This window comes from Danio aesculapii, chromosome 7 (genome assembly GCF_903798145.1).
Source record: "Danio aesculapii chromosome 7, fDanAes4.1, whole genome shotgun sequence".
Taxonomy (NCBI): Eukaryota; Metazoa; Chordata; class Actinopteri; order Cypriniformes; family Danionidae; genus Danio; species Danio aesculapii.
The window spans coordinates 47,609,692-47,631,864 of NC_079441.1; the positions used below are offsets into that span (position 1 = coordinate 47,609,692).

At 37.1% G+C, this 22,173-nt stretch overlaps 1 protein-coding gene across 1 annotated transcript in view; it reads left to right on the forward strand.

The window, feature by feature from the left end:
• kcnq1.1 (potassium voltage-gated channel, KQT-like subfamily, member 1.1) overlaps positions 1 to 22,173 on the forward strand; it is a 103,559-nt gene that overhangs the window by 72,935 nt on the left and 8,451 nt on the right. The window contains exon 13 of the mRNA XM_056462915.1: positions 18,166 to 18,241. Coding sequence (XP_056318890.1) covers positions 18,166 to 18,241 — 76 coding nt within the window. The remainder of the gene's footprint in view (positions 1 to 18,165; positions 18,242 to 22,173) is intronic.

Genomic DNA, 22,173 nt, shown 5'->3' on the forward strand with positions numbered 1-22,173 from the left:
TTTTAGACTCAATGCAGAGCATATACGCCAAATGAGCTCCCAAAAATGAAAACAAAGCAAATCAAATGTCAGAATATTAATAAAAAATGCTATTCACATGCCAAAACAATCCAGTTCCTCAGAAACGGTAGGGATTGTAGCAAAATGGTTGCCAGGCAATGGAATTCATATGATCAACATAAACATTGTCACAGGTGTTTGTTTACTTCAAAACAGCTTCAAGCATCGCTCATCCAATCAGAATTAAGAGCCGGAATGATCCATTTTATAATTTAGTTTTCCGAGCGACACAGTGGCTCAGTGGTTGGCACAAGTCGGTGGTTTGAGTCCCGGCTGGGTCAGTTGGTGTTTCTGTGTGGAGTTTACATGTTCTCCCCACGTTGATGTGGGTTTCCTTCGGGTGCTCCGGTTTCCCCCACAGTCCAAAGACATGTGCTTTAGGTGAATTGAATAAGCTAAACTGGATGTAATGTATGAGTGTGTGTGAATGAGTGTGTATGGGTGTTTCCCAGTGCTGAATTGCAGCTGGAAGGGTGTCCGCTGCATAAAACATATGCTTAAATAGTTGGTGGTTCATTCTGCTGTGGTAAACTGATGAATAAAGGGACTAAGCCGAAGGAAAATGAATGAACAGATTACCCAATTCACCTATTGCTCATGTCTTTGGACATCGGTTTGGGGAAACCGATGCACCCAGAGGAAACACATGCAAACACTGGAAGAACATGCAAACTCCACACAGAAATGCCAACTGACCCAGCCGAGGCTTGAACCAGCGACCTTTTAGCTCTACCCACTTCGCCACCATGCTGCCATGAATAATTTTGTTTTTGACAAATTTTTTTTTTTTTTTTTGCCTTCTGTAGCTTGGTGACCTCAAATCTGGCTTGTGTGTTTTGTGTGTGTGTGTGTGTTTTGTAACATATCTGGATAGGATATTTGTATTGACATTGCTAAGACAGGTATTACATGGAGAAGGTTTCAGTGTCCACATTTTCTTATAAATCATAAGGCTTATAAATCATACAGACTTTTTGTCAGAAAGTAAAAATGCACAATTTCCTGGGTTGGGTTTGTTGGGTTTAGGGATAGGGTTGGAGTAGGGCAAGGGTATCAAAGTCAGTTCCTGGAGGGCCGCAGCTCTGCACATTTTAATTTCAACCCAGCTCCAACACACCTACCTGTAGGTTTCAAACAAGCCTGAAGGACTCAATTAGTTTGATTAGGTGTGTTTAACAGGGTTGGAACTAAACTGTGCAGAGCTGTGGCCCTCCAGGAATCGAGTTTGACACCTGTCGGGTTGGGCAATTGAAAATAAAATTTGTACAGAAAAAAAATTATTAACTATTTTTATGTAACAGGTTGCAAGTTTATATGGGCTGAATTTAAACAAACAAATTAATCTGAACATTACTAAATTAATTTGCTATGTTTAAATTCAGCGCTTATAAATTGTTTGCAACCACAAAATGTAGTAAATCTAATGAATCAAATTTTCAGTGTATAAACAATGGAAACATATAGTATGCCCCCACAGTTGACGACAGTGTGTGTGTGTGTGTGTGTGAGATGGTTTCTATCCAGGTCTGTTCAGGTCTTTACCTCTCCACACATCGGCCAGCTGCTGGTCAAAGCTTTTGTCAGTCATTACAGCCTCAGTGTCTCTTATCTCAGCCAGACGTATTAAAATGTCATTGAGGTGTTTGAGCTGAAGGGAGAAGATGAAGCTGATATTTGGGCTAATGTCCTGTATGCGGCACAGCAGAGCCCTCTAAACCTTGTGATTCTCAGACCGCGGCTAATCGGAGAGCTCTTCCCCTCCTCTTCCCCGGGGCTATTCTTAGACACACAGGGCCCCCGTGAGCCTTTTAGTGCCATAGTGCCACGATCCTGCAGCCTGTGGCGCAACACCGCCACACAAAGGTCTTCATCCTTTGACTCACTGAGACGAGTCACAAGAGTGCGCATGGCCTCAGTGGGGGACGCTGCATAATTGACATGTGTTTGTGATTCATCATATGACGTAACAAAACATTTGGGAGGGTTTGAGTGTCCTGGATGATCCTGGCGGGTGATTGAGTTGTAAGTTATATCATGTGGTTAAAGTCTTAAAATAGAACCTGTAAATCTCTCTCTCTCTCTCTCTCTCTCTCTCTCTCTCTGTGTGTGTGTGTAATCTTTTGTGAGAATTTTCTCAAATATAACCCCATTGTAAACCATTCAAACCAGTGTATGTGTGTGTGTGTGTGTGTGTGTGCGTGTGTGTGTGTGTGTGTGTGTGTGTATGTGTGTGTGTGAACAGTTATTAAAGGGATAGTTCACCCAAAAATGAAAATTACTCTCTCCTCAAGTTGTTTCAGATCTTTATGAATCGGTCAATCTGTGCTTTTAAAAACACTATTGGTTGAGTTTGGGGAAGGAGGAGGGTGGGTCAGTCGATCAGTTAGTCAATCAGTCAGTCGGTCAGTCAACAGCGGCCTCTGGTGGATTTACATGAGAACAGCAGGCACGAATAACACCCGCGAGAGATATGTGAGATCTGAAAAGCGTACACAGTGGCCTCTGGTGGATTAGCGAAAACAAAAAGCGTAGCTCCATAGTGTGAAGAACAAATACTATGGAAGTCAATGGTTACAGGTGTCCAATATTTTTCAAAATAACTTATTTTGTGTTCAAAAGAAGAAAGAAACTCCTAAATGTTTTAAAAAAGTAGAGTGAGTAAATGATGACAGAATTTTAAGATGAACTATCCCTTTAAATGATTCCTTAAAGAGCCCCTATTATGCATTATAAAAGGTCATATTGTAGTTTTGGGGGTTTCAAACAACAGGCTGATATGCGTGCAAGATCAAAAAACACTTTCATTGTCTTATAATATGTATTTATTTTGACCTAGTTTTACCTAACGATTCCCATATGATTCGTTCAGCGATTCATTTGTATCCCCAAACCCCTCCTTAGCTTGATGCTAATCTGCGCTGATTGGTTCAATGACCCAGTCTGTTGTGATTGGTTGACTGCGTTCAGCACGAGACAGAGAGAATCGTCCACCACGGCTTATCAACATTGTTGAAGTAATCAGAGCGCAGAGAGTATGTGTGAGCCCAATGCAGGAGTGTATTAAAGCAATGCAGTTAAACACCAGCATATTTCTCTATTCTTAACCATAAGTAAAAACAGTGACACACATTCAGTATTAATCCACAAAGTGGCAAAAGCTGAACTATTTTAAACTTGACCGCTACACATGTGTAGGAACAGCTGACGGTGGCCAATGAAAAACAGCAGAGGATCGCGAGCTCACGAACGCATTTAAATCCGTAAACAAAGTGGCACGCGTTGCATTTTTTTATTAGACGGGATATGTGAATATAAAGAGTTAACCAGATACACTACAAGCCGCGTGGAGCAATTGCTAGAAACAGAACACAATTAAATACACATTTTGCAAGCTAGAGAAACTAGAGGTGACCATTTTATTTGCCTTTAAGTTACTTACACTTGTGAAATGGAGGAAGAAACTGATCCATGAACTGTGTACTGTAAAGTTCCTGTCAAGCTCTAACAAAGTCCCACACATCAATAGTCTTTTCTGATCCGTCCTTTAACAAACGGTCGATGAATCCACCGTTACAGGGTAGATTATTGCTTTTATCACCAGAACGTTCACTCATTAATATTCACTCATTTTTAGGCATGATCAGTCCCACACACACCCGCTCTCTAACTCTGCCAGTGCTTAAAGGGAAAGGCACGTTCATGTTTTACCAGATCCAGCACTTCATGCTTGGTATTGTTTTGTGTGAGCGTCGATATGAACAGGTAAAAGATCTGGACGAACGACAAATCATTTAAACGACTCTGAGTCAAATCTTTTATTGAAAAATTTATATTTTTAAACAAGGTGCTTTTTCAGATTTAACCCTCAGCTGGATGTTATTATTCACTCAGAGCTGTTGCACACTGCATATTTTCAAAAATACATTATAGGGGCTCTTTAATGTCATTTGTTTATGTGGATTTACAATTTTCTAGATGTTATTGTGTTAAACTTTATTTTTGTTTAATTATATGAACTACTGTTGACTTTTAACATTTAAATCCAAGTTTAAAATAATAATGTTGTCATTTAGAGCATTTTTTTGCATAAAACAAAAACTGGCAATTAAAAATAGCAATCAAAGCAAATCATTCTCATTCATTCATTCATTTTCTTTTCGGGTTAGTCCCTTTATTAATCCGAGGTCGCCACAGAGGAATGAACCGCCAACTTATCCAACACATGTTTTGCACAGCGGATGCCCTTCCAGCCGCAACCCATCTCTGGGAAATATCCATACACACTCATTTACACACTCATACACTACGGACAGTTTAGCCTTCCCAATTCACCTGTACTGCATGACTTTGGACTGTGGGGGAAACTGGAGCACCCGGAGGAAACTCACACGAACGCAGGGAGAACATGCAAACTTTACACAGAAACGCCAACTGACCCAGCCTTCTTGCTGTGAGGCAACATCACTACCTACTGCGCCACTGCGTCGCCCAATTCATTCTCATATACTCATAATTAAATAGAAAGTTTGACAAAATCTTAAATTAAATAAAAACATTTTGTAGCAATGTAAATATCTGTCCTGTCACTTTATATTCTGTATCTTTCCATAATTAAAAGTGTTAAATTCTTATGTAAATAAATAAGCATATGAATAAATTAGCAGTTTCATTTAATTAACTTTGAAAAAAATAGAATAAATTACATAATGATAATAACAACAACAATAATAATAGCAATGACAATAATAATAGTAATGGGCAGCATGGTGACTCAGTGGGTAGCGTTGTCGCCTCACAGCAAGAAGGTCGCTGGTTCGAGCCAGTGATGAGTCAGTTGCCATTTCTGTGTGGAGTTTGCATGTTCTCTCCGTGCCCGCGTGGGTTTCCACAGTCCAAACACATGTTCTGTAGGCAAATTGGGTAAGCTAAATTGGCCATAGTGTATGTGTGTGAATGAGAGTGTATGGGTGTTTTCCAGTGATGGTTTGCAGCTGGAAGGGCATCAGCTGCATAAAACATAAGCTTTTGAAATAAACGTCGTCCATTTTATCATTTATTGCTCTACTTCTGTAATTTTCCATTAACTCATTTTCCGTTTTCCACCTTTTATAGTACCTCTGAGGGTGTGTGTGCATGTGCATGTGTGTGTGTGTGAGTTTGCCTTTCAGTGATAAGATTAGAGTGAAGCCCGGTGATTGTTATGTTTCCTGTTTATCTCCATTTGATTACACTGAGATTAGCAGAGACCCTTAGAGGGAGGTCAAATGACAGGTCACTTCCCACCTAAAACACACTGATAATCTAAATAAATGCCACAATCTTTCACATCAACACATTAATACTATGTAAGTCAGTAATTTGGCTTTTTCCAAACCCTCTGTTTCCCCCTTCGCTATCCTTCCCCAGAATCAAATCAGTGTAGCTCTATTCAGTACAAAGATACTGCACGTGTTGCCTTGAGGAGCAGTCACTGACCCCGGATCAGGTGTTCCCTCATCTGCCCTATTAGAGAGTTTTAGTACACACACAGAAGGTCAATGTGCAACTCTGCATGTAGAGGCCGAGCTGAGACCACCTCCTCTGCCCAAACCCACCCCACTAGATATAATTAAAGGTGGGGAGTTTCGACCCTTTAGCCTCAAGTGTTGATGGTGCTAATTGCATGTTTATTTCCTGTCCCATGATGCACCCCTTTGATCTTTATTTGGTGCACTTCTGATAGCCTTTGTTACATTACGACATCACTTGTTATTTACATAGAGAAGCACGCAAATTTGGCTTATCTCTTAAATATGTAGCAGCTTTACAGTGTGTTGGTTTTTGACCATCAACATTGTGCGAATTGGGTTTATTTTTGGAGATGCTATAAATATTGGATGTCTAATTCTCTTTTAAGTTCCTTTAATGATTGTCGCGTGGGTTTTTAAGATAAGAATTGATTAATGTAATAAGATCAGTGCTAAACATGAGCTGATTATATTTGACTTTCAACAGTACACACAAAATTCACGCCCTGAATTTACTTTTTCAGTATGTTTAATGGGTAATTCATGTTGTAATGCAGAATGTTAACAGATTGCCAAGTTTAGTTTGTTTATTATAACAAATCCCCGTTTTAAAAATCAACTGGGAAATCTTGAGGAAACCAGTGGCAAATTAGTACACAACCGTAACATTTTATTAACATCTAAAGTGCCTTAAAGGTCCCATGAAATTAAAATAGAGTTTTTTTAGATGTTAGTATCAATATTATTTGTTTTGTGGAAATCTATAAGCTAGTGTGCTCCTGAACGGTTTCAAAATTTGCATTTAGAAGTTATAAAACTGATATGAACATGTCACTTCTGCCCAAATGGTTCAGGGGTTTTATTCACGTCACCTCACACTACAGTTTCTGATCACATCATGACCAATCAAATGCTCTCTAGTGTCTGACATGCCCCGCCCCTTCAAGACTCTCCTCATTTGCTTTTTATTTGCGCTTGATCTCAACCACTCTGGCAGAGTGGTGATAAAACAAAACACTATTGGCTGTTTTTTACTCTATGTCCTGCCCTCTCCTGTTTCAGTTGATATTATGTCAATCATCGAATAAGAATGCTTATTTAAAAGCACTTCACGGGACCTTTAAAGGTTTTTACAAATCCCTTAAAGTACAGCCAATGCAATTCTGTCACCCTTATTCTGATATCATTGTAAACTTTTATTCAGTGAAGGAAAAAGCACTTGAATAATTAAGTACTTGAGTTAAAGTAGAGATACCCTAATAGAAGTTCCCCTTTTCAATTTTAATTGAGTCAGTGTACAAAATGCTGGGTTGCTGTAATCCAACGTTGGGTCAAAATATGGACAAATATAACTGCTGTGTTAAAATGTGTCATTTATATTTATTCATATTTATGTTATCCATATTTGACCTAATGAATTTAGTAAGGTGTGAACCTACACTGGTCTCGTGGTTCGGTTATGATTATCATTCCTATAGTTCAATTCCTATAGTTTCATAGATTCAGTTCAATTCAATATCTTGGTGCATTAATGATGCTTTCCATGTACAATTTTATCTTTACATCACAGCACAAGAGTTATTGTGTTAAAATGCATCATTTTTCATTAAAAACATTTTATATGTATTTGTAGTACAATTTTGTCCTTTAATACAAGCACTCAGATTTATGAACTGCACCTTTAAAAACTGAATGCACAGGATTACATGTGCATTTATAGCAAATAAACATGTAAATGTCCCACTCACTTTCTGAGCGTTGTTAAGCAAGTTCTTACAACTCCATGATTGGTCATGCACTCAACAGAAAGGGCTGTGATTGGCTCTAATGCTCTGGCGCTCTTCACCAATAAGTGACACTGATAAATGGACGCAGCAATCACAGCTGATCCATGATGGACTCGGTGGTGAAAACTCGCTCTGCAGACACACGCTCGTGTCTGGATCTGCAAGTATCACAATATAAGCAGAGAGGAGAGGAAACGTCATGCCAGCAGGTCCAAGAGGGCACAGAGAGAGAGAGAGAGAAATGGAGTTTACTTTCATTTTCTCCATGGTAGTGAAAGTGTTAGGGGGCTTCTGCTGTAATTTCAGTGTCAGTGAAAGACTGTCCAGCAAACACTCATGAAGTGAATTGTGCAGAGTTTCTGCATTTTAATTACTCACGCTCACCTCCCTCGCCATAGTATTCTACATATGAGATAAATGACGTCAGTATGAATAACCGGTTATGATCTATTACTGAACCGATATCAAATTGTTCACATTTGCATCGCGGGTGCACAGAAGAAACAATTGATTTCGACACCCCTAGTATTTAGAGTTTATTAAAATCAAGGTAATTATTTATGGATGGTTTATTTCGCAAGAAAACATTTCATTTTATTAATAAAACTTGTCATACTTGTCTGATCACTGTTCTGATAATTGAGGATAACTCAATTGCACAAACAAACAAAATAAGAGAACTTACCATCTACCCTGGCATATAATGAATATGAACAAACATAAACTGTTCTGGCATAACATTCAGTGAATCGAAACAGCAGTGGGGAAAAATGCATGAGTATTTAGTTAGTTATAGTTTATTTATTTACAACGTTGCCCAAGGTGCTAAACACAATCAATACTCATTAAAATAAAGTCCTACTGCACATACATAACAATTAAAAAATAAGACAAAGGTTTTTAAAAACAGATAAAGTTGGAGCATGTCTAATGTGAGGTGGAAGATTGATCCTTTATAAGCTTTACTTGTGTTTTTTTGACATTATGGTCAGTTCTAAAGAAAATCTACCCCATTCTGATGCTACAAATACACAACTATGGACATTTGAGCATTTCAAGGTTTATAGCTAGGCCCACACGGAATCTGTTGATGCAGAAGTTCGCAGATTTTTAACCCATCATTGAGTCTATTCATTTACTTGTGTAAATGTGTGTAAATGTATATTCATTCATTTTTTTTTTATTAATTTTAGTAATAATATTGTCTAATATGAAAATGTTCATATGATTTATTTACAATACAGTATGTAAAATCATATTTTCTGACTTTTAGTAGAGAGATTATATGAGAGACTTGCTTTGTTTACCAAATAAGTGGCTCTATATGTATTTGCATTGTAAATATTCAATGAAAAGTTAAAAAGCTATTATTTTTTATATCATATATTAAGTTTTTAGTTATGATACTTCCAAAATCATTCTGCATAAATCTGCAGATTTTTTTTCATAACATTCTCCACAAAAAATTGCAAAAAACGTGCACAGAGTCTGTCTAGCCCTAGCTTTAGCCTAAGTAAACAGCTTGACTTTTACAATAATAAAGGGTTAGTTCACACTAAAATAACTATTTAATCACTATTTAATCATTCTTAAGTAGTTTCAAACCTTTATGAGTTTTTTATTCTGTTGAACACAAAACAAAAGATATTTACAAAGCTAAACACCAGTGACCACGCACATCCATGGTAAGAAAAACAAATACTTTGAAAGCCAATGGTTACAGGTGTTCAGCTTTCTTCAAACCATCCTCCTTTGTGTTCAACAGAAGAAAGAAAGAAAAACAGGATTAGAACAAGTGAAGGGTGAGTAAATGATGACAGAATTTTCAGTTTTGTGCAAACCATCCCTTTAACTTTACCAGCTGACAGTCAGATATGACCTAAATATGATTGTCATACAATATTACATTTTGCATAAGTAGCACCATTAGTTTCCCGCTCAAGCTGAGAGGATCTCCTGCTTTTCATTCATTTTAAATCAGTTTAAAATTCAGTGAATCTGATCAAAAATATTCCTAAAAATGTCGTATAATCCACACAAGTAAGAAACCCATACAGGGCGGCTAAGACAATGATCAAAAGAGCACAGAATATTCATGTTTGGGTGTGAGCTTTCCCTTTAATCCTTTTCTCGCAGGAAGTGTCGATTATGGCGTTCACATTGTTGCGTTATTGTAACGTATTGTTCCATAATAACCAGTGTAAGTATATTAATACAGCACAATACTGTCTAGACGTTATGAGCCAATGGCCGCCCTCGTACGCAGTTCCTTTCACATCTGGCTGCTATTGTTTACCAGACAGACTCAACAAAAATAAGATTGGGAACGGAAAAGGGAATCACAGTCTGTCTTTGGCAGAAAGAAGCCCTCGTATGATTGCCTCCTTTTCTCTTTCTCTCTCGTTCTGTCTGTTTGTCTCTCTCTCTCTTCTTTCTTCCTCTCCGTTCTTCTCCCTGTCCCAGTGGGAGTCTTTCTCCCTTTGCGTACGTCTCCACCAGTGTTCGCCATTAGCCAGGCTTTGTGCCAGCGCTAGAGGCAGATGGTGACCCTGCTGAGGTCATGAGACCAGCGTTGCTATGCTGGTAACCATGACTGGAGAGAGGAAGTGGCACTGCCTCGGGGACAGATGGGGTGGTTCCCATGTATTTGTGTCCCCCACCTCTCTCTCTCTCATCTTCCCATGCTCCTGCATTGGAATGACAGACACCAGGCATGTATGATTCCTGAACTCTTAGTGCGGGTAGATTACAAATGGACACTTTTCACATTTCCATGTTTCTCAGTTCCGGAAGTCGTCATAGTTGGTAAACTTAGAGCGCAGTGAATGGGAGAATACAAGAAATATATATTTTACCATCCTATTTGCTGAAATAATAAAAGAATAACTTGATGATGGTGTTATCAAGACTTTTTAGAAAAAAGGGAAAAAATTAATTAAGACAGAGGAGAGAATAATGTCGCATTAACTGTACTGCTCCCATAGACGCTGCATTATAAACACCCCACATAATCAGTAATTTGTTTTTTGTAATTTGATGTAAAGATGATATAATACATACATACATACAAATTAATGTGTATTTGGTTTTCATTCATTCATTTATTTTCCTTCGGCATAGTCCTTTTTATCAGTGGTCTCCACAGCGGAATGAACCGCCAATTATTCCAGCATATTTTTTAGTCAGCGGATGCTTGAGCCTTTCACAGGAATATTATGGATGTAGGGTGTCACTGTGGCACAGTGGGTAGCATGATCGCCTCACAGCAAGAAGGCCCCTGGTTCAAGCCCCAGCTGGGTCAGTTGGCATTTCTGTGTGGCATGTTCTCCCCTTGTTGGCGTGGTTTCCTCCGGGTGCTCCAGTTTCCCCCAACAGTCCAAAGAAATGAGCTATAGGTGAATTGAATAACTAAATTGGCCGTAGTGTATGTGTGAAAGTGTGTGTATGGGTGTTTCATTCCGATAAGTTGGTGGTTCATTCCGCAATGGTGGCTGATTAATGAAGGGACCAAGCCAAAAAGAAAATGAATGAATACATTTTGGATGTATATATAGAAAATAATAATTACAAGGATTTTTGGCCAAAGGTATACATAGTAATACTAATGTCACATTTAAATAGCAACTATAACACAATTTTTTATATGATGGATAAAAAATAAAGCACAAAGTTAAGCAATTCTTTCACTTAAGTTGGCAGTATGTGGATTTTATGTACAGGGACAAAAGTCTTGTCGCCTATCCCAGATGTAAAAGCAACAAATAATAACTTGACTTGTAGTTGATCATTTGGAAAAGTGGCAGAAGGTAGATTTATCAGATGAATCATCTGTTGAACTGCATCCCAATCATCACAAATACTTTTTGGAATCCGCATGCACAAGATTCTCAGAGAAATCAGTCAAGTTTGGTGAAGGAAAAATCATGGTTTGGTGTAACATTCAGTATAGGGTGTGCGAGAGATCTGCAGAGGGGATGGCAACATCAACAATCTGAGGTATCAAGACATTTGTGCTGCCCATTACATTACAAATCACAGGAGAGGGCAATTCTTCAGCAGGATAGCGCTCCTCATACTTCAGCCTCCACATCAACGTTCCTAAAAGCAAAAAAGGTCAAGGTGCTCCAGAATTCGTGCGCCAGCCCAATCACCAGACATGAACATTATTGAGCACGGCTGAGGTAAGATGAAGGAGGCGGCATTGAAGATGAATCCAAAGAGTCTTGATGAACTCTGGGAGTCTTGCAAGAATGCTTTCTTTGCCATTCCAGATGACTTTAGTAATTTGAGTCATTGCAGAGATGTATGGATGCAGTCCTTCAAGCTCATTGAGTCATGCACAATATTCATTCTTTTTCCACTGCAGCATGACTTTATATTCTATACTGGACATTATTTCTGTTAAATGACAAGACTTTTGTCTAAGCAAAGTCAGACCTTCCTGGCCTAATTAAATATTTAAAATCAAGGCATGATCATATTTTATTTTGGTAAAATAAGTGTAATCTAGAGGCCTTTGCCTTTCGTATAAACCACTTCTGATACCAAATGATCAACTAGAAGTCAAGTTATTATTTGTTGTTCTTGGATAAGCGACAAGACTTTTGTCAGGCAGTGTGGCACAAACTTATTTAAAGGGATTTTTTTTGTTCAAAATCTGCAGTATAATCTATAATATGAACTGCAGTCACATTCAGAACAACATGGATACCTACACCAAATCTGTATGATGTGTTAACTTCTGAGATGAATGTGAATAATGACACAGGACCATAAAAATTCTGTCATTTTGACATGGAAATAAACTTTTTTCTTCATAATTTCATTTAAAAATTCAAATGTCTGGGGTCAATAAGAGTTGCTTGTTTGGTTTTTAAAATGAATCATTACTTCAATTATATCATGCACTGAGCTGATAACAATACAAACAATAACATTGTAACAAAAGATTTCTGTTTGAGAAAGTGCTGTACTTTTTGACTTTACATTCATCTAAGAATCTTGAAAGAAGCACTATTAAGAAACTCAACTGTTTGCAGCATTAATAAAGTTTCTTGAGAAGCATCAACAAGTTATAACTGCTGGAAAAATCAAAGAAAAACAGTTACATTAAACAGAAAGCATTTGTTACAATCACAAAATAAATCCAGTTTTGCCTGACATTTGTGTGCTGCCATTGTTTTCTCAGTGTGTTTTCATTGATCACCATAGTTACTAATTGTTTGATTAAATTTTACACCTCTCCCTGATTAATTAGTCAGTTTGCCTTGTGTAGCCCTCAGTTCTGTTGCGTCTTTGTTCTGGTATTGTTTGTCTGTTACTTTGCTTCTTCTTGTGAATCGCTTTTGTTTGGTTTTGTAAGTTTGTATTTTTAAAGTCATATTTAGATCTTCTCTGTTTTGCTTCCTTCCTCAAACAGCATGTGACAGAATACCAGACCTATATGTATGCTGGGGGAAAAAACACGCACAGCCCAAAAAACTAAAAGTCCAGACTTAATGTGACAATACTACTGTTTTTACTGCATCTTTTTAGTGGTATTAAAATGATAGTCCATAAATTCTGTCATCATCCTCACTCATCATTCACAAAAAATAACCTCAAAACCTAAAAAACATTTCTTTAATCTGTTAAACACAAATTAATATTTGTTTCAACTGACTTTCATCGTAACAGATTTCTTATTGTTTTACCTTGGAATTAAATGGGTCAACCAGCATTCTTCAAAATATATTATTTTGTGTTCAACAGAAGAACAAACTTATAAAGGTTTAAAACCACATGAAGGAGAGTAAATGAATTAGGATGAATTATCCCTTTGAAAAATATTCAACTTGTTATATTTAAATGTAATATTAGATATGTGCATTTCCATTCATACAATAATTCAAATTTGACAATTGCTATAGTTGTTTTAACATTTTATTAATCTACATAATCTATTCAAATTAAATGTTTGACTGGAGAGTGAAGAAAAATCATTTTTCAATAAACCCCAACAAACAATGCTCATTATAATTACCAAACTAGTGTATATTACCCTAATAAGTAAAATCAAAGTTCCTTTATGGCGAGCCATTTCACTCGGCGGCCATCTTTGAAACTCCTCTCGGGCAGTATGCTCGGGCATTCTGTTTTAATAGGGAAACATCAAATTCTCCAAATCTGCTTGCCAAGCTTATGAATGAATTTCATATTAGGAATCACCAATTAAATTAAACAACAACTGTTCCTTTAGTTTCATTTCTAAAGGTCCAAATCACACAAAATCTGCAAAAACTCTCGTCTGGTCCGAGCCCCTCCCCCGGAGCATCGTCAGACTATGGCGATCGATGATTGGCTCCTGTACTAAAAGGCGGGCTTTATGCGCCATATAGCGATCGATGATTGGCTCCTGTACTAGTATCCACCAGGCTGTACTAATACTACTGTACTTCTGTACTAGTATTCCTGGCTTTATTCACCATATTGACTGTTACACTTTTCTCCATGCAAAAAGATACAAGTAAATTTTTCTCCATGCAGTAAAGATACGAGAAAACGAATTATGTTCGAGCGAGCAAAAGAAGGCAGATGAATACAGAAAGAGAGGATGATCACTCACGCGCACAGGTGATGTGATGGGTGCAACTGTCAAAAAGCGTGCGCTCCCGTTTACTTGCAGGAAGCAACCGTGCCTAGAGAATCTCTGGAATAGACTGGACAAAAAGCGATGGTCGTGCACCCACAGTCCTGCTGCTTTTAAGAGCTCAAGATTTTAAAAAACTATCCTTTTGTAAGCTGCAGCGGTCACTGCTTTTATTTTCATTATTCATTAAACAGATTATTAACAAGCCTAACACTAACCGTGTGCGCGTGAGTGTTCTTTCTATTATCATCACACACGATAGGTTTTTTACCTGCTTTCTTTTGCTTACAGGTGTTTTTGTTAATATGGTTTAATTATCATTTTTTACAAGAACATATTTATGTGTAGTTAACTGCTGATCTGGGACAATGGGCCAGGACAGACTGCTGTGCATATTTTAGATATAGCCTACATAGCCATATTTAAATGTCTTTTTTTTAAAGAAAAGTTTTGTCGAGTTAAAAAGTATGTACACAGCTATATTTAGCTTGTTTTGACACATTTTTTAAAAATTGTGGCTAAGAAATAATTATTTCTTTCTTTGGTAAATCATTCATTTTAAGCTCTGAGAAGCCGTGTGAAACTTAAAAACTGATTGCAATGCGACAACCCATTTGACATGAATGAGGAGGCATGTGGACATTACACAAAATCTAACTCAACTAATTTTAGCATGTCAAAGTCAAATTTATGCATGTAAAATATATTTTCCCAACAACAAAAATGTGGCTAGTGAAAATGGCGAGTGGCTAGTATTGTTGGAAAACTACTAGCCACAGTCGCTGGTGATCAAAAAAGTTAATGTCAAGCCCTGGTCTTTGGTAATATCTAAGAATGTAGCAGCTTCCGAATATTGAACCATTTATGAAAGGAAATGGGGCAGCACATAGCCTTAGTGGTTAGAACTGTCACTGGTTCGAGTCCTGGCTGGACGTTCAAGTCCCGGCTGGGCCAGTTGGCATTTCTGTGTGGAGTTTGCTTGTTCTCCCCTTGTTCGAGTGAGTTTTCTCCAGTTCAAAGACATGCGGTATAAGTGAATTGAATAAAGTAAATTGGCTGTAGTGTACAAATGTGTGTGAATGAGTGTGTATGTGGGTGTTTTCCATACTGGGTTATGGCTTAAAGGGCATCTGCTGTGTAAAACATGTGTAAAACATGCATAAAACTGCCGGAACAGTTAGGCGGTTCATTGGACTCTGGCGACCACTGAAATAGAGACTAAGCCAAAGAAAAATGGATGGATGAAAGGAAATAAATCACAAACCAAATCACTCCAAGTACGCAAAATAACAGATTTTTTTTGCTATCTGGTCCTTTCCATTACCCACTTTCCTCTTCTCTTAATGCTAAATTAACAGACATTTGCATTGCTGTGGGTATGATAATGCTCAAAGCTACGAAGGTTGTGATTTAACCACTGGCAACATTAAAGAGGGAGATGCTGGTTGAAGTTAGAGTATGGCACCAAAGAGCAGTAAATTGGCAGTTGCCTGGAGCACAGCATATGCCTTATCCCTCAATTCCCTGTAGCCCACAGCCAGGGAGAAACCAGAAACTGTCAGCTAACCATATCCATTAAGTCAATGAGGCCTGATAGCCTGCAGCCAGTCTACTGCTAATGCGTTTTAAAGGAACTTGTGTGAGTGCATGCCATCTATTGTCAGACTGACATGCAACAGACACGAGCCTTAGCATGCTAACGTGATCACATACGCAGACTGGCACGCGGGAGCCGACGTGCAAGGGAAAGTGTGCGTCTCATACTTTGTCTTTATTTTAGAAAATGTCCTGTTCCTCCAGATAACCTTGGATCTCTTGGGAGTCAATCCCTTCCCCCCACCCCCAAATCTCAGAGCTGTGGTTTTTGAGTGCTTTGGAAAGCAGAGCGAGCCTTGTATTTTCGCTTAGACACTGTGTCCTGGTCATGACCCTTGTGCTCAATGGCCACTTGCAAAAGTCCTGACATAAACGGCATCTGGAGTGGCTCTGGGCTGCACCTGAGGGCCTGTTGGCGTCTGATAGGATTGTTTTGCAAATGATATTGAAACTGTGAAAAGGTCGCTGATTGTGCCGTTAGTTATAATGGTGGCGTGTACAATGGAAATCTCAGATTTCTTATTTATGACTGTAGATATGCATCTGCATTGAAGATGTTGTTCTCATTTCCTCACCATGTGCTTTTACAATGATATGATAATCTCATGAACTAAAGGGAGAGTTTAATCAGAAATATAATTCCAAACCTTATTACTTTCTTTTTTTATCTGTGGAGTAAAAACAAGGGTATTTTGAAGGAAAAAAAAGGCTTTTGACCTACTGAAACGTCAATGAGTTTCATTGTGAGGGGAAGAAACACTTTTCTTCAAATGATTTTATATTACGCTGACTACGTTTATATGGACACCAGTAATCGAATTATTATCCTTATCTGAATACGACAATAATATGATTAAGGTGTTTACATGAGTTGGTTTTTGAATTTTCATTTCATGATCCCGTTTTACATGTTATAGCACATAATTCGATTAATGTCACTGCGTCTCCACGCTATCCATGTTTTCATTCGTAGTTATATGTAATTTCAGGTGTTTCATTCTTAATTTGTGGACTTTAACTGCAGTTTGGCACTTTCACTTTCATTCAGGAACATTTCATGCATGCCCCCGTAATAAACGAGATATTGGATGCGAGTATGAACTGCTGGAAGAATGTTGTTTAATTGAATTTGATACCATACGCCGTATAGAAAAAAACCCCTCTGCATTTCATGATGCAGGTGTCTGTGGTCCTTCACTGACTCGGTAGGTGCAGAGAATAGTTTCAAACAGCCGTGTTTGTATAGAATATCCTGTCGCAAAATGCAGTGAAAATCCTACATGATGGTAATAGTTTAATTAAAGTGTGTACATGTCTGTAACTTAATAATGCGGCTAAATTCATTACTCCACATGTCTTAGTCCCATTTCTGTTTAGTTCCATTATGACTTTAGTCAGAGTATTGTCTTAATCGTATTACAAATCAAATTATTGGTGTCCATGTAAAGATACTTACTAAGATAAAACATGCTATGAAAGTTTAGAACAACGTGACAGAGGTTTTTGTTTTGAGTTGAACTATTCATTTAAAAAGACTATGGCGTTTAAGCATTTCAATACTTTTTCTTTGATTGCAGGAAATATTTTGGTATAACAACAGATTAAATTCAAACTTAAAGTGATAGTTCACCTAAAAGTAGAAATACCGTCATCATTTACTCATACTTTACTAATGCTTGTTGAACACAAAGGAAGATATTTTGAAGAAAGCTGCTGTAAACACTGACTTTCACTGTATTGTTTTTCCTATTGTGCTGGTTTTCAGCTTTCTTCAAACCATCTTTTGTGTCCAGCAGAATAAATAAACTCATAAATGTTTGAAAACACTTGAGGGGGAGTAAATAGTGAGTTTTTTTTTTTTTTAATTTTGGGTGAACTATCCATTTAAGCAGCTTTCAATTGCACACATTTTCAGTGATTAGCATTCCTCTGTGAGTAAAAGTAGTGAATAGGCTGTCTTTTAACACATATGGGGAGACCTTGTGTCAGGACTCATTTAGTCCTAACAGATGCTCAAAAATACATGCCAATGTCAAAAGGATTACCTTAATGACTGTCCTACACACTTTCTGGAGATTGTGTGACACTTGATACTTGAGAAAGTGTGTTGTGTGTGGAGTAAGTACATTTTAGAAATGATATTGTTTTACACAAGGGGAAAGCATGCTAGAAATGTTTGGAAAAGCAGCATGAGTGAGATTAAATGACAGAATTTTAATTGTGTTAATTGAACCATCCATTTAAAATCAAAATGGACAAATCACTATTAACTTAGTTGCAAGTGGTTCTAAACTTTTATGAATTTCTCTCTTCTGTTGAACCCAAAACAAGATACTCTGAAGAATGTGGGTGAAAAACACCCATTGTCATCCATAGCAAGAACATAAAATACTAAGGAATTGAATGGCTTTTTCCCTCCAACATTCTTTAGAATATCTTCCTTTGTGATTAACAGAAGAAAGAAACAGATTTGTATCAAGTAGAGGTTAATGAGTAGAGTAAATGATGACAGAATTATAAATCTTTGGTGAGATAAAATCAATCTCTTTAAGTGTCTTAAGACTAATCACAACAAATGACCACACAGGTTGCGGGATTCTCATCGAGCAGCCATCCGTGTGATCCAGAGAATGTACTACTTTGTGGCCAGAAAGAAGTTTCAGGTAAGATTTTCTTTTTCTATTCACAAAAAAACCCAAAGGTTAATCAAGTTAACACGATTCTTATATGAGCAGTAATGGAAAAAAATGTCTACCAGCATTTTGCCAAAAACATAATTATACATATAATTAGCTGCAGATATCAGCTGAAGCGAACACTAGAGGCAGTAAAACATCAACAGCTTTTATTCCTTTTGACACAGTTTATGATTACAGAGCACATTATCAGTTAATGAAGGCTTAATTAAGCATGGTTCACTGCACAATTTAATACCTCATAGTTCATTATGAGCAAACTAATACTTTTAAGTGTTTACACTTGTGATCAGGAGAGCTTTGGTACAAGTGCCATGTAAAATCAAGGCAAAATATTTTTTTTAATTACACAATTTGTCTAGGTGTGTAAAAGTTTAATGTAAGTGATATTATATTCGAAATTATATATCATCTACTTGATTTCCAAACTGTCACGATATGTTAATTAACCAGTCTAATAACATTTCCAGTCATGTTTATATGTTTTTGAGAAAATGCTCGTAAATATATCATTTAAAAGTTATTTTGAAAGAAATGTACAGAGAAGTCTATAAGTATTTGGTGAATTTATTAGGTTATAAACAAACTTAGTCACAAACTAAATGAAAGTTAAGATTGTGATGTACATCCATTTGAAACGGCCCTGAAATGAGCCTAAAATGTAGGACGGTGCATGATTTTCTCCATCGAGAACTAGGGCTGTGCAATTAATTGAAATCGTATCAAAATCACGATATCTAAATCGCCATGATTTTCACGCAGTATGGTATTTGAACCAATCATAGCGCAGCACACCTAAACAGAGCGTGAGAACAGAAGACTGAATAGCCTGCGTATACAGGGATGATGGGTTCAGCACAGGAGGATTTGGTGCCAAAAAAGTAAACATCTGTGGTGTGGGATTAAGGTACTTTGGATACAGGAAGGCTGATGTATGGCAGAACCAGGTCATTTGTAAGTCAGTCATATAATGCGTATAAAATTGCATGGAAAGCTTAAGCGCATTGATTCCTTCAGCGTTTTCAACGTGCTTTGCGGTCGCTAATTTGTCGGTGCTCGAAGACCATCAACTGTTTTCTCAGAGGATGACAAACTAACAAAACATTGCTGCAGTTCTGATACAAGTTTTATGTATTGAGAGAATTAAAAACCACTTTGATATTCTGGTGTCTTATGTTTGTCTGAGGTAAACGAAATGTGAATATTCCATACAAAGTATGAAGCTGATCGGTCAGTTCTTGTTTCGTGACTCATGGTGCGGCATTCTGAAAAGTGCAATTTAAAATTTGTCTGAAAAGAGATGTTTTCTGCTGGATGCACCTGGCATACGCGCGCATGCCGCTCTCACTATGTGCACACAATTCATGCGCCGACATTAGAAATAATGTACTTGTGCGTGCAAAAGACGCGATATGTGAATGGCCTATTTCACAGCAGCATCACAAAGAGGTCTATGATCTATGCATGACAAAACTCATCTGTGAACACACACACGCAACTACTTCTGATATTTGGTCAAGCAAAACATCAGAGCCTTACTTGAGTTTGACAGCACGCATGCACGCTCACACACACATACACACACATTTGTTTTGCTATAGGTCTGTTCCTGAGACAATTTGTTACAGCTTTACTAGGTGATTTTTTTTTTATGTCTGTTTTAGAGACGTGTTACAGGTCTTTGATGAAGATCTAATTGGTTTTTTTTTTTAATTTGTTTCAGATTCAGACTGTAAACACAAAATCGTGATTAAAATCTAAATAGCAATATTGTTCTAGAATATCGTGATAGGTTTCTTTTGCCCATATCGCATATTCCTATCAGGAACTGATTGGATTTTTGGAACAACATGAGGAAGATTGATGATTGGACAAAAGCAAAAACACGCCCTGATGGCATTCCATGTGACTAAACGTGATCTAATGTCATTTCGAGGGCAAATTCATTTCTGGAAAATAATGAAGTGCACTGATACACTGTTCATAATAAGCACTACTATATAACATAGAAATAAGAAGAGCATATTTTAATTTCATGCCGACTTTAAGCAACGTTCAATTTCTTCCATATCCTGTAATTAGCATTTCTTAAATGAACACTTGATGAGTCTAAGTAGTGAATCCGCTTTCTGTTACCATATATAATAGGGTCTTGTTCGGTCGCAGCAGATGTTTTGAAATTCATCCTAACGAGGATTACCTTAATAACTGTCCTACACACTTTCTCCGACACTTGATACTCGTTACTGCACTCTATTTGTCTTCTCTTTCTACCCTCCCATCCTCTTGCCATCTTTTAATTTGACCCACTCGCCTCAGTCATCCCTCAATCCCCTTATTTTCTCCAAGTCCTTCTGCCCTCCTCTCACACACTCTCGCGACACACAACACACGCTTTGGAGTGTTTGTCAGATGCTGCTGGCCTGGTTTGCTGTATCTGATGTCAAGATAATATTTACCCTCCTTTGAACGGCTAAAGCTTCTCCTGAATTGGGTGATTTGTGCCGGAGATGTGTGAATGTTTGGTTATTTCGCCCACGCTGATCAAACTGTAGTTCTGTAGCAAACGTGGAGCTTCACACATCTGCCACGTGTTAGTCAGGAAGTTCAAATACATTTAAAGCATCATCACCTGCTCTCGATCTTCCCCAAAAGCAAAGATAAAGCATTTGATCAGGGTGTACGTTTGGTGTCAGCAGATGTGAATCGTTTTCCTCAAAGGTGACAATCAAGAGGAAATTTCCCCCTCTGGGCTCGTTTGATTTGGGACCAGTGTTATCAAGTCGAGAGTGTTTCCCCTTATGATGATTTCCCCTTTCTTTCAGACTTCATTTAAGGTAAAATTTCACTCACACACAGGGATTGTGAGCCCCCAGGCAAGATCATATCAAGATTTTAGGTTAAAAGTAAACGGGTAAAGGAATGTGTGTGATTTATCACATTTGACATCCATTTCTCTTTTGTAGTTTATTTGAATAGCTCTGTATTGTGGATTGTGATACACACAAACACATATATATATATATATATATATATATATATATATATATATATATATATATATATATATATATATATATATATATATATATATATATATATATATATATATATATATATATATATATATATGTATATATATATATATATATATATATATATATATATATATATATATATATATACTTTTAAAAATATCAGTCAATATGAAATCTATATAATGTTCTTGTAGCTCAAATAGTAGAGGATGGTAAGGCCAAATGTGTGGGTTTGATTCCAAGGGAAAGCAAGAATTGATCAAACATGTCTCTTCAAGGCAGTTTAAGTCACTCTGGATAAAGGCATATGCCAAAATCAAATATATACCAGGAAAACTGAAGTAAAGGCTGTTGAAAATTCAGCTTTGGATCATCACAGTAATAAATAGCATTTTAATAAACATTAAAATAGAAAACAGCTCTTTTACATTTTAAAGATATTTCCTTTTGACTGTATTAAGATTTAATAAATTAGGAATTAGCCTGAATGAAATACGTTGTTTTCTTTTTTTTCTAATGTCTTGCACTGTAAATGAATACAATAAGATACAAAAAAGTTTTAGATGTTTATTCAAGTTCAACCATCTTCAAAATATGAATTGACTATTTTTGATTGCCTCAAATTTGACTCAAACTTACAATGATTATAAAGTTGTCTGTTTGGCTATTGACAGTTTATGTTTATTAGCCATTGTGAATGTTGACTTAATTCAAATCTAAGCCTTCATTTGTCATATTTATATCATATATTTTTGCAGAGTTTACACAATATGTCTATTCAAGAAAGTCTATGCAAGATTTTTTATTTTATTTTGCTGTTTCAATAATTTATTATTTGACATTTTTATAATGTACCATCAT